This window comes from Coturnix japonica, chromosome 3 (assembly GCF_054131305.1).
Source record: "Coturnix japonica strain WE chromosome 3, WE-NBRP24, whole genome shotgun sequence".
In the NCBI taxonomy this organism is placed as follows: Eukaryota; Metazoa; Chordata; class Aves; order Galliformes; family Phasianidae; genus Coturnix; species Coturnix japonica.
The window spans coordinates 69,214,605-69,233,461 of NC_140665.1; the positions used below are offsets into that span (position 1 = coordinate 69,214,605).

The 18,857-nt window shown below is 37.1% G+C and overlaps 1 protein-coding gene across 9 annotated transcripts in view; it reads right to left on the reverse strand.

Annotated features, from left to right (window-relative positions):
* FUT9 (fucosyltransferase 9) overlaps positions 1 to 18,857 on the reverse strand; it is a 106,968-nt gene that overhangs the window by 24,523 nt on the left and 63,588 nt on the right. For 2 of the 9 annotated variants that reach the window (XM_085541894.1, XM_032443563.2), the window contains exon 2: positions 7,943 to 8,030. The exons of 2 other annotated variants lie outside the window; for them this stretch is intronic. In XM_085541894.1, coding sequence (XP_085398020.1) covers positions 7,943 to 7,994 — 52 coding nt within the window. In that variant the 5' untranslated portion in view covers positions 7,995 to 8,030. Of the gene's footprint in view, positions 1 to 7,925; positions 8,031 to 13,668; positions 13,858 to 18,857 lie in introns of those variants that run through there. 5 more of the 9 variants (XM_085541895.1, XM_015858861.3, XM_015858857.3 and 2 more) reach the window with 4 other exon arrangements.

Here is an 18,857-nt window from a genome sequence, read left to right on the forward strand (position 1 = left end):
AGGAAGAAATTAAAGGGAGTATTGATCTCAAATAGTTCCCTTAGAAAGATGCACAGCAGCAGGCTGAATCCTGCAATCCTGAAAATCATTTATAGCATGAGACTTCTGTAATGTATCTGGAGATCTAGAATTTCCTTGAGGGTTTTGGAAAAAATACAGCAAGGAAGAGAAGGCAGTTGCTCATACAAGGATGCTGATATATGTGTCCATACCATGCCAGTAGGTTGGATTTACTCAAGAATTGTTCCTTATACGCAAGCGAGTGTATCTACTGGGTAGCTAATGTGAATAGAATGTGAATAGAAAGCCTTAAAATCCTTATTATTTTTCATTTCTAGTCTGCCCATTTTTGCATTTTCCATGTCAATGATTATCAGCTGCATTTTAATTACCAGTGAATATCTTTCAAGTTTACTGCTTTCAGGTTTTGGATAATAAATACGATAAATATGACAACTGTTTACATCCAGCTATTTCTAGTGGATTGACTTGAGCTGGTAATGCAGAGGTCTAAGATTTTTTAAATGAACCAAATGAAAAATATTTCTAAGGACATTTTAGAATAAGTTCTCCAAATGTTTCAGGAAAAAAATATATTTATTTGTTTATATATTTATTTACCACATATCTTCTGTTCATTTTATGAGTTATTCTGATTAGGTTCTTGTGTCATGTCTGACAACTTACCACCTGGCTTTGCTACTTGTTCTTATGGAATTACTTTCTGCAATGCAAAAATGGAAGGTTAAAGTGTAAGCAGGATATGTTAGAATTTATTCTGCCTCAACTGTTCTGTACTCATAGAGGTTCTTTTGCTCTATTTGAGAATGAGAGAAGGATGACATGAGTGCACACAGCTGCTTTACTTCCTTAATATTCCTGAGTCTAGGTGCCTGGCTGGGAAAATGTACCGTTACGAGAGTCCAGTTTTTGTGCAACTCCAGTCTCTTACTGTCAAGTTTCTGTCATAGGATGTTCAGTGATAGAGAGGATTTCTTTCACAGAGCTCCTGCAGACCACTAGAGAAAGTATGGCCAAGACAGAACAAGGAAGACATTGTAGGAAATTTCATGAAGACAGGAGAGTTTTTAACTTTGGTGTTTTTTAGCTTTGGCATTCATTATAGGATAGTCAGCAGGTAGCAGCTAATGTGTGCTATATAGTAAATGAATACGGCATATGTCACACACTCTGTGAATTAATTTTGCTTCCTTTAAACTATAACAACAACTAGAACAAAACAAAAAAACAAAAAAACCAAACAAAAAACAAAAAAACAAAAAACCCACCCAGTTTCCAATTATTAGAAACTAGAAACATTCATTAGAAGCCAGAGATAAAAAATCTATCTGTGAGTCATTGCTACCTTATGTCAACCCTTTTGGGCATGCATGAAAAAGAAGACCCTTTGCAAAACTCGAGAACCATTTCAGGCTGTGGTGGGAGGTCTGGCTGTTTTGTGAGCCCTGTTGCTGTGTGCAGGTAGGGTTCATGTTGCAGAATCACAGAGTTCCTTCACATTGATTTGGATCTGAATACACTCACAGAGCTCTGGAGTAATTTTGAAACAAAGCCTCTGATCAGTATGTGCACACCTATTTCTCTCTAAGAACGGAACCAAAACAAGTAAGGAGAGACAGACCCCTATGTGTTTCAAAATTGCAACATGGCTCCCAAGCAGATCTATACAGGGAACTGGCACAGCAATGAAGTCACGATAATAATGAACTGTGGTTGATTTTTTATTTTATTTTATCTTTTTCTGTCTCAGCAGTAAAATGTGCCAAGACCTGATATATCTGCCAAAGGGTCAGAAATAACCCTGCATAGCTATATGCCTAGAGATATAGTAGCACATTTAGCATATCTATGAGCTCTTTCTATGACCATAGCTTTGTAGCTCCTGATGAGCTCTCAATGACATCTGTTACGAACACTAAATACAACAGGAGAAACACTATATTGACACATCAGAGTGCTTTTAAAAATTGAACTACTTTGGATTTTCAGAGACATGTCCATGTGGAAAAGACATTTTCCAGATTACAAAAACATGTAATATACCTTTAAAATATATTTTCAACATAATAGGAACTCATTAAACATTTAGAAATGTTTGTAAAGCTTAAAGGAAGTCTTCCTGCTTTAAGCTACCTTTTTGAATGCCAAAAAAGCATTCATTCAATACCCATACTGCAAGTATTTAAACAGAAAGTAAAAGATCGCTTAACAGAACTCATGTACGATTGACAAATATTGGAATTTGATTGTGTTTCCATGTTACTTAAGATGATAACAAATGAAATGTGTGCATCAGGAAAAAACTGGTTTTGAATAGATGACCTTTACTTGCTGATAAAAGTAAAACGAAACAAATTACTTTTCAGCTGCTCTGAAACTACCCTATTATGCTGAAGTGAACTGTAAGTATTTCACCAGAAAGTTCTAGCAGGTTTGCAAAGATTTTCTTATTTTATTTTATTATTATTATTTTTTTTAACAGAGAATAAAATATGATAATCTCCCAGGAGACTTCTGGAAAGGTACTTTAAATTGTCATTTTGTGCAAGGAAGCAAGACGGAGCTCTACAGAGCTGAAGCATTGATAGTATGATTGCTCTAGCTAGATTTATTTTTCCATTGGGATTTTACATCACTGCTTTATTTAACTGCAATATATAGGAGAAATTACATAAAAAGAGATAGTGTTGAGGCAAATGTAGCACAGAATTTAGATTTGGAATATTTTGATTTATAAAACCTAAAAACAATAGAAATGTTCTGTCTGCTTAAAATACAGACATAAGTTTTATTTCTTTTACAAATTCCTGCGCTGTGTAGGCTGTTGTTCTCTATTAGTGTAAGGCAAACTGTGATTTAGTGGACAGTTAAATGTAAACATAAAATATTGACTTCCTACTCATAAAATGACTTTTTTGTTTTCACTAGACAAGGTGAATTAAATTCTTTTTGTTTCTTACTTTCTCTCCATGCGTTATTTCAGAAATGGTTTTGGATTCTGCTGTACTGAGCATAAACTATGTTTTTTTCCTGTGAAGGTTCAAGGATACGTGATTACAAAATATTAAGTAAATTGTGAGGGGTTCTTTGAGTAAAAGCCAAACCTTTCCTGAGAACATCAATTTTGTTAACACCCATATGTTAACACCCAAGGATATTTTTTGGCAGATAGTGAAAAAATATTCAGGAAAGCCCATAGATTATTTAACTTCAGCATAGCTTATTAGGAGGGGAATGGTTTGAAAAATTTCAATTTTGCCCTGATGAAAGTGAGAACATTTTCATCATCATAAAAATTTACAGAGGACAAGAAATTGTTCTAGCTATCAATTCACCATAACTTTAATCACTGGAGGATGATCCTTTGTGAAATCTGAAGGACATGTACACATTGTTGCACGATGCCAGAATGGGACATGATTACAGCATTACCTATTGATCTGTACAACTGGAACACCTAAAGAAAAGCAAGGGCAGAAGAAGTGCACCTCACCTTGATACAGACATAGCCTGAGGGAGAACTAACTTCTATCAGGAGGCAGTCCAGAAACTGTAGCTGAGGCAGCAAATACCCAGAGGAGTACCTTGCTTCCCAGTTCTCCCTAAATTTTTTATGTAAGGGTAATTTGAAGACTCAACCTCAAAGAGCTTGAATCTGCATCATCCCCATCTACAATATCTCTGAGACAGCTTAGGGAAATTTCAGTATTCTTACTAGTCCTGCACTAGTCACCTCTATAAACAGCATGGAACACAGTGAAAACTTCATGCTCTCAGCCTCAAACATCATAATTCCTACTGAGAACAATCTCAACTCACTCTCTTAACTGCCTATCTCTTACTTTTCCTCCATTTTTAATTGATATTTCTACTGCTCTCCCACTTTCGCTCTGTTTCAATCTTTACACCAGTTGCTTTTGTGGCAAACTTGCAGTCTCTCCATATCTCAGAGTTAGCATTAAATATGGGAATCTGGCAGCTCCAGCAATATCCTAACTATCTGAACAGTACAAATAGTACTGCTTTTGACACTTTTTTGTCTTTATTCTTCACTTAGTTTTTGATGTTTTCTGTGCATTTTCAGTGTATTTTAAGGATGATCAGTGAATTTTGAGTGTTCTTGGTAGGATATGGTGTGTTAATCAAACAATAATTACTATGTACATGGAATAAAGACCAATGAGAAGATCAGGAGGTAAACATTTCTTTCTGGCGATATACTCCAATGAGGGAAGGAAAATATGATTATCTGACTTCCTAGACAAAGAACTGGAAACTTTAGGACTCTGCTCAGGAAAGACAGGACCTCTAGGCCTGCCCACAAGAAAGACTGCATAATAGAGACTGTTGATAGCAGTATTTGTTTGCTAAGGATATTTTATATTACATACAGACATAAAGAACCATGAGTTTTCTGTGTTATTTTCTGTGCAGAATTAATTCCTCACCTACAAGTGTGTATCTAATTAACAGAGCCACTGTGACTTTCAGGGAGATATGGTACAGCACGTATTACTTCCTGCAGACTTCTTACTTAATTTTACACGCATTCCATACCAGCCTCACTCTGCTTATTACTCATTACCAGAGTTACTCCTTGTTCCCCCAGCAGCATACGCTCCAAATTAAAAATGTCTGCAGAACCCAAATCACTGATGCTTTCAGGTGAAACCTCTGTCCGATTAATCAGCATAAATTAAAATCCCATGAATTTGGCTATAACAGTGGTGTTTTGCATACATTTTCTGGATTTATGACTGCAGGCATCGTGTAGATGACTATGTAAATGCCTCATTTGAAATGAGAGGCCTTATGTTTTTCCAACTGTGTTCCTCTCTGCTTCCAGCCCCACTTCCCTCCCCACTCTGCTTCTCAAGCCTTCTGGAAGATTTTGGATGCAGGTGACAGTGCTGACAGCAACTGATACCACACTGATCCATCAAGTCACTATTTCCTGTGTTCTCCATATGCCAGTTCCGGAGCCCTGTACTGACTCAATATCCATCCAGCAAAGGTTCTGAGCTCTCATTTACTGAAGCTGCATACCATGCCTCAAATTGTTTTTACCTTGCCTATTGGGAATTACTGTTCTTAGAGTTTCTCTGGTGTTTGGCCATGGTTCAGATATGACCAGTAAGCCATCAGGATCTATACACTCCAAACCGATTGGCCATAATGCCGCATAAAGCAGCATAAACAAATGATAAACACTGATAAAGAAAACTAATACCAAATTGAACACAGGAGACTGAAGTCACTCTTGCTTTAGCCGCAGATGAGAAAATCACTATGATACAGTATGGCAAGGGAGGCTTAATAAATAAATGATATCATGAAGGCAACTCTTTGCCCTCTTTCTCTTGATGTTAATGGAAAAGCCTCCTAAGCAGAGTGATTCCAAATGGAGGGTTGAGAAAAGATAATAGAAGTACTTTTCTTCTAAGTGCAAAAGCACATCCTGCAAATTTGGTTTTCCTGGTCCTCAGTCATCAACATACTCCCTCTTGCTTTACATCTTGCTGTTGTCACTCCCTGCACAGTAAGTCCCACTTTCGCCATAATAATGTATTAGATGCTTGCTATTGTGTGTCATAAGTCTGAAGGCATATATCCATTGTTAACAAAGAGTGTAAGACCCAGTATTTGAATGTCATTCCCACAGCTCAACTAACACTCTGTCACTGTCATTTCAGCATCCCAATTACATCAACATTGTCCTTTGTGACTCATACTGCAGATTTCCAATCAAAATGTCTCTGATGAGGGAAGCAGCATTATGGCAATCAAGCAGTAGAACATAGAACAACATCTCTAAATAATCCCAGCTTGTTCAACATCCAGCTACACTGTAGGAAGGTGATCTGAACAGCTAAATATGTCAGAAAAGTACACATCTCCCTGTGAAGTGCTCTGTCTGAAACTGATGTTCAGAAAACTTTAAATATGGCTGAGAATTGCCAGAGTTCCATGCATCTCACTTGCTGAACCCCATAATGGTTAATGATCATGAAGAACAGGTGAAAAAATATACTATATGCCTGTTGGTAACCCTCTTGTATCCTTGTATCTGAACTACTGTATTACTGTCACAGAATGACTGCTATAATTCGGATAAATTTTTAATTGATTCAGTACTCCATGCCACTTTGCTGCATTCTGTTAAGCTAGATAGTATGTGCTATGAGGTATTTTTTGCATATATTTTTGGTATTCTGTTTTTCTCCCAGATTGATCCATGAGTATCAGTAGTGGAGTCCCATCCTCTCTGCAGTGCCCCAGGACTGGGACACAGGGAAGACCAAGTCAACTCCTTAGGCTTGCCTCTTCCATGAGAACACTATACCACTGCTGTCTGTGCAAGATTGCCATTTGGTCGAATAAGCAAGGCCTGTGGTTTGCCTGCAGCTTTAAAATCACTGCCCTATTGCTCCAACATGAAGAAAGGTAAAGAACATTTTTATTCTGTGATAGTGGAAAAAATTGCAGAACTTCTTCTGGGAGAAAGATATGCAGAAGACAGAAGGAAAATGTCTTGTTTCAGAGATACTTATAAATAGTTTAAAGTGTCTTGATTCTTATTTTATTTGAAAAATAAATCAACACTCTTGCAGAGCCTTTACTTCTGGGATTTGCTTTTGGGCAAAACTCCTATTCTGAGAACTGTCTGTACTGATCAAACTGCTGGCCAGCAGCAAGTCTTCCAGAATACACACATCCCTCCCATTCACATTCTACTCTCTTCCACAGAACTTCCTCAGATTCTCAAATTTAACACTTAATTATGGTACCATTTTTGCCACTGCTTCTAAAAAATTCCTAGCTGGTACAGCACAGGTTTGGAAATGACAGTATCTCTAGGGTGGTAGCTAGATAGAGTTCTTGCCTGGCCAAGCTGCCAACAAGCTGCTTTTTCAAAATAATTATGGAAAGCATAATGACTGGGCTGGTATTTAATTTTGCAATGAAAAAATGTTTTATCTTACTTAAATAAAATCCTCCCTCTAGACCAACAGGAAGAGTTTTATCTCAGTATAAATTAATTTACACATTTAAAATATCATTTAATCTCTTTACATAGAAAAACACTCTTTAAGCAACGATTTAAAAAAAAAAAAACCTATGATCATAGTTTTGACAGACAATGGACATGAGAGGAAACAACTAGGAGGATATTTGCAATTTCAGTGCTGGATGACATTTATATTTGCTTTGTTTGAGTGGTGGGACAGATGATGATGACACTGAGAATTTGGATTTCCATTCTAATTGAGTTTCCTCAAATGTAAAATGAAATTAAAGATATGTGCCTTGTTTGTAAAGTGTTCTGAAAAGATGTTCAGAAGTTACCATGTAACTAAAATTAGTTCCCTTGTATTGATTCAATCCTGTGTTAAGTGAAAGTCTGGGAGCTGTGGCTGCTTTGTGATTGCAAACCAGCACAGTTTAGATCTAACAGATTGGAAAACTTACAACCAATGTATGATCTATCAAATTACTTCTTAATATCAATTTTATATCATCTGTAAGAAGTAGCATTTACTGATGGCAGAAGGAAATCTGACTTGATCTACTGATAGACCAATAGGTCTATATCTTCTGATATAGAGGGCTCTTGCCTCCAAAAATGCCCAAAGTCACTTGACTTCAAAGATGATGTGAGCAGATCATCACAGACATTATCTAGCTAAGATGACCTATTCAACCTTTAGCAAAGTATCAGCAAGGTAGGCTGTGCTGATGATAGTAAAGACAGCCCATAGCAGGGCTGGCTCGTTTATCAAGTACAGCCAGAGCAGTTATAAAGCAGAGATTTTATCAGTACAGATATTGCGATAGTCCTTATAAATGATAATTAAGTTTTATTAATTTGTGCAAAGGGACAATGAGGTTAGAATTTTGCTTACATAAGGTGATAACATACTGCACAGTACTTGCCATCTGAGAGACCGTCGTGCACTTTTTCTGATGGTCATCGAGGTTTTTTGTTTGTTCTTGTATGACTTGAATACCTGGAAGAAGTGCATAGTCCTAAGATGAGATGAAGGGACAGATGGAATTGAGGCAAACAGAGGAATAGGTAAATACACTCAGAGCTGATATGTAGTACAGCTATTACTTTTGCATTTCCTTTCTTTATATAATGTATCACTGGATCAATAAATATTCTATAAAAAAGCAATATTAGGTGAAGATAAGTATGTCACAGTGCTATGACCCAAAATTTCAATGTTTTCTGTGATATAGGAGTAGATATTATGAGTAGTCTCTGCTAATACATTCAATACTTTTACAAACAGTTTCATTGCTGTTTAGCTGGCATGGCTCTAGAAACAAGTAAATCAACAAATAAATAAAATGACTGTGACATAGTTATGCATTACTTAATAAAACAGGTATTTATGTCTTATATCACCGCCTTAGTGCATGTTACTATTGAGGTGCATAATCCATTTAAACAGAATGACAAATCACTATATTGGAAGGGATTATAAAGTTGCTGGTGGTGATGACTGTACTCTCCCCAAGGCGGAAGTTACCTCTGACTGAGTTCTTTACTCTCAGATTTCCAGATTATTTGTGCAAATCATTATTTCCAATCCAGAAATATTTTGTTGTCAGATATAAATTGCAGTTGTGATCACGGGTAACCCTCTCTAGAGAGTAACTTCAAAATCATCCATTGCAAATCTGTAAGACCATTCCCTTTGTAAACTCATAGTACTGTTTTATAACATAATCATAATTATGCTAAGGGGGAGTGAAACCCATGATTACTGCACATACAGAAGTATATATATATATGTATGTACCGTATAAATATCACAAATTTCAATGGTATACATATATATATCTATATATTTAATCTTACAATTTGCATCTCATAACAACAGCCACATTAAAGTTTCTTGATTAACACATCCAATGGTTTTAAAACCAAGTATAATTTAAACTATCATTATAAATCTTGGATTTCTCACAAAATTCTTCCTTGAAAAATGGAAATAGTACATTTAGCGTGCAGTATGTGTTTCACAGTTCTATAAAGCTACAAGTTAAAAAAGTATGCTCAATGAAATGCATTAGGGTGCTATTTGCAGAGGTGTTATATGCCTATATGCTTTGGAAATCTATCACATTTTTAAAAACTAGCCAAGGCATTTTCATTGGGATTTCGCTATCCTAAAGGTTAGGTATCCATTTTAAGCTGGTAGTATAATCTACTTATATTTAAGGAGAGAGATAGACTCAGTAAGCCATTCAGCTCATCATAAGATAATTGTGCTGGAGGATAGATGCTTACTTCTCTAAGATAACGTCTTTTTTTTTTTTTTTTTTTTTTAATTGTATATATTTCACTGGATATATTTTCCTTATATTATATGACCTTCTTTTGGAGTTAGGTCAGTCCTTTCTGGGTTGGAAGGAGAATCAAATTCTAATCCCACATGCAATTGATTTGGTTTCCTATCTTCTAGGGAAGACACCTAACAACTAAGTTGTAACATGGCATTCAGAAATAAGATCTGTGCATCCCAAAGTGAAACTTAAATTCTTGTCTAATACAGCAGAACCTGAATCTGACCAAGCCACTGTGGTTGTGAAGGCAAATATCCTTTTCCTGTGATGCATCCCAGAACAAAGCAGCTGCATGTGCAGGAGAGGAGAAGGTGTAAATCTCTGCTTTGGATCTTCAAACCAAACAAACTTTTACTATATCCTGTGGCACTGAGAGCAAATGCTTTTAGATACTTGTCAAATAGCTGTCCTTCCTCTCTGCCCATGCTGACTCAGGAAGCTCAGGCAAAATTGCTGATGGGGTCCAAATACTCAGGCAACAAGGGCAGAGGCCTCCTATCAGAGGTGGCCCCTATCAGAAGAGCCCCACTGCATAGAGCAGAGCCAGCTCCAGGTGCTCTGATGGGACCCACCGCTGCGGGAGCTGAGACATGAGTGATGTTTGGTGTGCTCTGGGAGAGCAGATTTAAGAAAAGCTGCTAGATAGCAACAGCTGAGAAAGAAGAGCGAGAAATGTGTGAAAACAGGCCTGCAGGCACCATGGTCAGTACAGGAGGAGCTCCAGGCACATGGTAGCAGCTCCCAGCAGCCCAGAAGAGACCCATGGAGGAGAAAGCCTTCCCCCCACAGCCTATGGGCACGTCAGAGAGAGAGTGGGTGGGGTTGGCAGGCGCTTTTAGCTCTCACTGCTCTAATCTACTATTGGTTAGCATTAATTTCCGTATACTGAGCCTGTTTTGCCTGTGATGGTAAATGGACAGTGATCTCCCTGCCTCTTTCCAGAAATGCCTATAGATCAAACGTTGTATATCATTCAGTTAATGTGCTAGGGGAAGTACCTAAAGTTTCTGGGTACAATTCATTGATTAATATTCATATATTTGTTTGTTTTGTTTTTTAAATACTCTCCCGCTTTTCTAAAAAATAAAAAATAAAAAATAAAAAGGCAGCTCCTGGTGCTTCAAAAAGTGCTTTTAATTTTCATAACAACAGGTCTACTAAAAGCGTAAAGCAGAATAAATAAAGAGTTAAGAGAATGTAAATGATAATTTTTAGTGCCTTGTTGCGTTTGAAAACTGAATCCAACTAAGACTACGTATTTTCAGTTCTTTGTCTTAGTAAAGTTGCCGTGGGTGTTTTCTGCTATTTAAACCATCAAAACATGGAGAAACATCATGATTATTTTCAGATTTGTGTTTAGATATCTTCACTATATAATTGCAAGAGAAAACTGCTTGAATGTATTCAATATTAAAATCAGCAAATAGTTTTTAATGCTGAGAAGGTAATTAACTTCCCCTTTTAATGATGCTTCTAATTTAGACTACGTATGAGATGCACAGAGATTTTGCAGGAAAAGACTGTTCTTTGGCTAAAGTACCAAACTCAAAATCAGCAGAATTTGATTCAATTTACACATCTTCAGCAGATTTCCTGTGTAAATCTTAACCAAAGTACTTAATTATTCTTCTCCTCAATTTGTTTGTAACACTGAAAAAATGACAGGGAACTTGGTGAGAGAGAGGTTGTGAGAATTAATTACTTTATATTTATATATTCAGATAGACTACAGATAGAATTACATATGGTGAATGAGTAGTGTTATTTTGCTATTATGAAAATCTAAAAACGTAATCTGGCTATTTTATTGTACAAAAACATTCACTTGTCAAATATAGTCTTGAATCTAAAAAAAAAAGAAATATATATAGAAAGTCCTTCTGTTGGCTCTTAAATCCAATTAATGCTCAAATTACTTCCAGAAAAAATGGACAACAACAATATAAGAGTTTGCCTTCGTTGTTCCCACCTGCTAGTTCCATAGAAAACTGAGTAAAGGGTGTCTTCCAGATAATATACATGTACCACAATCTAACAGTGTAACAACAACCAACCAACCAAACAGAAACTGAAAGCAAACAAACAAACAAACAAAAACCAATACACAGTATGTGGAATGCAGGCTTAGGATGCAGGTCCTGGAGACTAAATATAATAAAATAAAATGCTTTCTGCTTCTGGCCAGAGCAGATAAGTATACTTAAAGGCACAGACAGGAATTGTTTCAAAGATGATGGACTTTTGAAGTGCAGGTCATGACCATAGACCTTCTGAATCTGAGTATGGCAGACAGTAAGTTACACAAACACATCAGGGAACAGTTAAAAGAAAATGGCTGCATGCCCTTTACAGCACAATAATATTCATGATGTGTAAGTACTGCCATTTTGAATCAACAATCACCATCCAATTTCTTTAAAATAGTTTTTTTGGGGGGACATTTGTGGTTTCTTTGAGATTGGTAGATCAGGTTTTTCCTTTTCTTATGATTCAGAATCAGGCTCTGTGGAGGATTAAACTGCCCTCAAATAATTCATTTTTATTCCATAAAAATAATACCTTGAAATTTTGTGTGAATTTTTCCAGCTGCCTACCATATGATTCTGGCTTTGAGCAGCAGTCAGGCAAGAAACTATGTGCTTCAGAGGTCCTCCCAGTTTTCCTTTTTTTTATGTTGTAGAACGAGTAGAGCTCACATTCGCTCATCAAGACTAAGAAAAACAAACTTCTCCAGGCTAATAGGGGTGTTAATGCTTGTTTATGGCAATGTAGGATATAGAGTTTTTCAGAAATATTATTTTCAAGTCTAAGGGTGATACTGATAAGAGAATTATCAGGAGAGTTTCAGGGCAAAGGCGAAAAATCTTTCCTCCTTTTTTTCTATGTTGCATTTATGTAAGTTGGGTATTTAAGATGACCTGTGCCACAGCATTCACAGAAAATACATAAAAAAGAGAGGTCATTCTGGACAGTTTATTCTATTAGGACTTTTGGGGGCATCAAGTGGCAAGAACCTTAACAGAATGCTTCTTTCACATGGTATATGTTTTCCTTGTAGCCTTTTACTTCAATGTAAAAAGAAACAGTGGCTGGTACTTTCTTAAGTACCAGCATTGGCTTTCTCTTTTTTCTTTTTTTTCCCCTTCCCCCTTAGTGTTTGCATGACCTTTTTGTTCTCCAAGCTGTCCTTCAGTACTACAGTTAAAATAACTTTTCCTTGCACATATGCTGAGCTGTGAGCAAACCTGGGGTTTGCTGTGTTCCCTGCCTGTGATAAGGGGCAGACACTGGCATGCAGGACTCATCTTAGGATATGGTCTCAGGAGTAGCAGTCGTCCATTCAATGTCTATTCCTTTTAATTCTAGGAATGATACATACTATCTTCTTCTAGCTTGTGCTGATAAATCAAACATGTAGGAAGTTCAACTTGATAGCTGCACTTGTTATTTAAAGAAGATGAAGACCTTTGTCCATTTCAAAGTAATAATTCACACAGTATAGCTAGTAATGTCAAGGAAGTGTTCGAATTATTAAGACCATTGAACCCTATATAATCAACAGAACTATGTAAGAAATTTTCAAAGGGCACAACAAAGTTTTCTGATAAGGTGGTTAGTCCTGTTTAATCACTTTAAATAACCTTACTGAGACCTGACAGGATATGCGAAAGACAGAAAAGTAAGTCCAGTAATCAAAAACTCTCAGGTAAATTCCTAAGAACATGAACCCAGAAATGGTGATTCCTCAATGAGATTCGTTCATACTAGGGCTAAGGTCTTTTTAGTCAGTAAATAGAAAATAATAATAATATCACATGTTCATGCTTTAGCATGCATAAAACTCTAATGATACAACATAAAAAAATAATTAGCACGGAGAAAAATCTAATGCTATCATTAAAAATATCTAATAGTAAATGAAAGTAAGAGATTAAGAAGTTTCTTTGTTGTCACAGAGCAGAGATACACTTGCAAGTGTAAAGCATAAATATGTTTATCGATATACCGCAGTGATTAAACAACAGTGAACCATAAAAAAGACCATAGTTTAACAGCATTCAGTGGAGAAGTACACACGGGCATTTACTGCATGGAGGACAATGTCAGACAAAACTGTCACAGAGACCCTCCCATCAAATCAGTAGGCTTGGTTTCTAAACTCCTCAGAGGAACATGAGTGTAGCTGGGTTCAAGTTCCAGACTCAATCAACAGTTGATGCTTAAAGGATTATGTTCAAAATCAGTCCAAAATTCAGTTTTGCAAAGTTTGCAAAGCTATTAGTGACTTACTGAGAATCTGTTGTGGGTAAGGAATCTCTCAGCCTTGAGAAGTAATCTTGAGAGGCGTCCCAACTCAAGGGAAGATCTTCGCATGCAGCCCACTGCCATGCAGGAGAGTTCAACTAGTTCTTGGCTATGCTATTTATGGTTTAAGATATTGACTCATATTGCATACCAGCTGTGTTTGGTTCACGCATGCTCTGTTAGCCATTGGTTATTGTGTAACCAAACGCAGCCATCACAACTGCCACTGGCTAATGCTTGAACAAGGATTCTGCAAAATGGACGTGTTGAGGAAGTACGCTGTCACACCTGTCTGTGTTTAACCAGCTCTGTGGACTTTGCATAGATATATTGTCATGGTAATTAATTATGAAACATGATTAAATTGGAAATGTTCTACACCCCATCTAGTCTGAACTGTGTAATTTTAACCAGTAAAAGCAGAGTGTAAGGTGGTAGATACGCGCATCTTGTCTGCATTTTAGAATCACTATCTAACGAACAGTGTCACTAACTAGTATGTTAAAGGCTTTGAGAAGCTCGCTGTCAGTCAACTGCCAACATGAACTCAGGACTGAACTTCCGCCAAGGAAAAAAGCAATTGCAAAAATGAAATGAAAAAGAAGACAACCCTACCAAATAAACAAAAAAAATCCAGAAGTGCGTGTTATAAAAATCATAATGCAAATAAAACATGATTAAAATAGTTAGCAAGGCAGGACACAAGTATGACAGTTTAGTTTTTTTTGGTTAAAATAAAAAAAAACTTATCTTTAAAATTTAGAGTGATGTTAGTAGCATGAAAAATTATACATAAAATTTATAATAATGTAGAAAACCAGTGATTTTTTGAACAGAATCTCTTCTATCAAGCTCAGAAGGAATTGTATGCTTTTTGTGAACATTCTTAAATTGGGAAAAACAAGATACAGAGGGAAAAATAAAAAGTACAATTTCATATTATTGCCATATTATTGAATGACAGCTATGGGCATCTGACCCTGGCAAGTGAAACTGCCAAATCTGAACCATGTAATAAATAACTAAAATTCCAAATGCGTTGAGTAGACTAAGATTATAAAATAAACATTATTTCTGACTTACACGTCAAAAAATTAGGAATGCCCTTAGGAGGACAAGACTCAGATACCTCAGATTTATATGTTTATATTTTTAACGTGTGTCAATTACTTTTAAAGCCCTGAATACACATTTGCAATCTATCAGATTAATGTAACTAAATAAGTGTCAGATGTGATTTGAAGCAACAGAAGGAGGCAATGCAGTTAGAATATCAAAAAGGCACAACATGGTTAGCTCTTTTCTGCCTTCTGTTCTATCCAACTTCCCTACATGTTTGCCACACCTCTCTGCTCTGGACTTGAGGGAAACAACCGAATATGCAAAATGTAAGGTATCTTACAGAATTACAGCCTTTCTCTCATTTCTTAGAAATTACGGATACTTTAGATATTTCAGTTGTTGCATAGATTTTTCCACATATAAGCAGAAGTTATTTTGTAAAGTTTAAAAATGTTACAAAAAAATTGATTTTTATGTGCTTCATACATGCTAAGCAATAGACTGTCACTGACTTTATCAGGAAATGACTCAGTGTTGCTCTTGGTTAGCCCCCAGTTTTCTCTGGATTATGCCTCATTCCCCAGCAGCATTGAAGTCAAAGCCAAAGTGTTCTGAATATTTCCAGGTCTTGGCTGTGTAAGACAAGCATTTCAAGTGACCTTTGTTGTTTGCATTAAAATTATTTGGTCTGCTGAAGATGTAGTTATTCCTGTCCAAAATATATAGAAGGCCTTGGAGGATAACTCCTACTGGTAAAGACATGCATCCTGCATAGCGTTACCTTCTAGCAGTCAAAGAACCTGTAGCTTAGAAGATTTGTTAAACACATGCATATAAGGATAAGACTGTTCAGCTACTTGCTGCTACACTGAAATTTCCTGGTTAGAGGCTCCCATGAATACCCTGGGCAATATCTAACAGAAAATATTGGAAATAGATAGCAATACAAAACTTGTCAACTCTTTTCTTTCCAAGGGCATTCATTACCACCCACTCTCCTCCAACAGAATTTTTCTCACAGTACCTCTGTTTACCTCATCAGAGAAATCAAAAGAGAGTATGTACTTTTGTTCCACCTCATATCACGTCAGCACTCAATCACTCGCATTCTCACAAGCTCTCAGTCTGATCTCGTCTAGGAATCATTAACTTAGCTTAAACAGCATTTTATAAAGATATCACTAACATAGTGCATGTAGTACATGGCCAAGGTTAGGCTGCTTAATGTATGTGTTTGCCCAGGTGTTTTTGTTGGTTTTTTTGGTAGATGGTTTTTTGTTTTTTTGTTTGTTTTTTTTTTGCCTGCAAAAGTGAGCTTGTGGACTGGCCTAGCAAGCTGGATGCTCTCAAAAATTATAAATGAAATAATTAGAGGTAAGTTTCTTCAGCTGCATCCATGAAACTGTGTATTCAGACTAGATTTTTAACAAGATGAAATACCACGTCCTGCACTTTGGCCACAACAAACCCAGGCAACGATACAGGTTTGGGGAAGAGTGGCAGGAGACTGTGTAGAAGAAATGGACCTGAGCATGCTGGTTGATGCTCAGCTGAACATAAGCCAGAAGTGTGCCTAGGTGGCCAAGAAGGCCAAAGGCATCCTGGCTTGCATCAGAAACAGTGTTGCCAGCTGGAGCAGGGAAGAAATAGTCCCTCTGTACTCAGCTCAGGTGTGATAATCACTGGGTTAGCCCATTCTCACAATAGGACTAGAGGAAATGGCCTCAAGTTACAACAGGGAAGATTTGGGTTGGATATTAGGAAATACTTCTCTGATAGACTGGTTGGGTGCTGGAATAGGCTTCCCAGGGAGATGGTTGAATCACCATCCTTGGAGGTGTTCAAGAAAGTTTTAGATGTTGTACTGAGAAATATGGTTTAGTGGGAAATACTGCTGATACATGGATGGTTGGACTGGATGATCTTAGAGGTTGTTTTCAATCTTGGTGATTCTATGATTCTATGTTCTTTTACAGTTTTAGAGACATAAGTTTAACTTTTTTTTTTTTTTCCAGAAAAATATTAACTATTATGTAGAGAAAAAACAACGTTAAAGGGTATTGCATTATCTGTGATTTACTGAAATATTTGTAAATGTTGTCTATACCATGACATGTAGATTAAGAGTAGGGTTAAGACTGCAAAGGGAACTTGTGAGTCCTAATGATAATCATAATAATTTATCTATACTACTATATCACCAGAAAAATTGTCATGCAAATACCATGCACAGAAAATTTCGGCCATACAGAAATTTTAAATGATTTTGCATATCCAGAATATGAATTTTGGTACTTCGATTAAATTTGTGTTACTTTTACTTGTTAAGAGTGATGACTTACTTACATGATGGACAGAATCTGCTTCATAACTGGAGCTGTGAGTGATGAGGATATACCTTTTAGCATTTTGCAAAATACCTCAACGTTTTTTTTGCAGAGGCATATATTTTTGGCTGGTTGATGCACCACCTAGTTAGAGTTTCTATATTAATATAGAAATAACATCTATTTCAGTAGGTTCCTGCAGTACTCCATCAGAACAGAAATTTTTATTTGCTTATTGAGCACTCATGTGCACATGGAAAATTTTCCATAAGGAATATTTTGTCTGAGCAAAGATACAACAAATGTTTGCAGCAAAAGATAAAAAGAAAGACAAGAAGAAAAACAGAGATAGCAGAAATAAGATCATGTGTTTAAGTATTCATACTCAAAATAGATTTATATCAGCCATCTCAGTTGCTCTTGACTTCCTATCAGATCAGAGTACTTCTTTCCAAACATTGTATCCTTAGATCTTAGTGGAAAGACACTAGGATAAATTTATAGAGCTACTGTAAAAATGTATTGTAGAATTAAGAGGCTACCTAGGAAGAGCTTTTAAGATGTTTGCTCCCGTAAACAAAAGAGTGAATAGAGATTGTAGAATCATAGAATCACAAAGTTGGAAAGGACCTACAAGATCATCTAATCCAACCATCCTCCCGTAACCATTGCTACCACTAGCCACTTAACCATATCTCATAGCTCCTCATCCAGATGCCTCTTGAACACTGCTAATATCCTCCTAATATCTAATCTAACCCTCCCCTGTCTCAGTTTAAAACCATTCTGTCTTGTCTTATCACTATCCACCCCTGTAAACAGCTGTTCCCCCTTCTGTTTATCTGCACCCTTAATGTATGGAAAGGCCACAATGAGGTCTCACTGGAGCCTTCTCTTCTACAAGCTAAACAGTCCCAGTTCTCTCAACCTTTCCTCATAGGAGAGATGCTTCAGCCCTCTGATCATCTTAGTGGCCCTCCTCTGCACCTGCTCCAAGAGCTCCATGTCCTTCTTCTACCGGGGGCCCCAGACCTGGACTCAGTACTCAGATGGGGCCTTACAAAATCTGAGTAGAGAGGGACAATCATATCCCTCTCCCTGCTGGCCACCCCCTTTTTAATGCAACCCAGCCCACAGTTGGCTTTCCAGGCTGCAAGCATGCACTGCTGGCTCATGTCCAGCTTCTCATCTACCGGGACCCCCAAGTCCTTCTCTGCAGAGATGCTCTCAAGAAGATCTTCCCCAGATTTGTATAAATACCTGGGATTGCCATGACCCAAGTGCAGCACACTGCACTTGGCCTTATTGAACCTAATTGGAGGGCATGTTTGAAAGTGATGTGCTGTGTCAAGACTGTAATGGTTGGCCCTGATTTGGCAGGATACAGTGCAAAAAAAGTAAAGCTTCAAAATAGAGGCAGGCATGCCATAATATTATCTTGGCAGCTCTGTTTTTTATAAGCTGAAGAGTGGCTTAAAACCCGGCAGAGTAGATAATGGAACACCGGTGACGGCTTTAAGACCAGTGACAGGAAAACAGAATATAAACCACTTAGTTGGAACAAATGGTAAGAAATGGCCTTATCATGGCAACAAAAGCAAAGCAGAAGAAAGACATGAAAACTCTCTTGTTAAGAGCTCACTCTTTTTCTGGTTGAGTTGTCTGTGTGCTCTGCAAGTGCTGTCTCATGGCAATTCAGTCTGAAGGTGAGAAGAGGTGGCCATCTGGGTAAGTGAAACACAGAGCACTCCTGTGTACACTACTTCAAATCAGTTTATTCTTTTT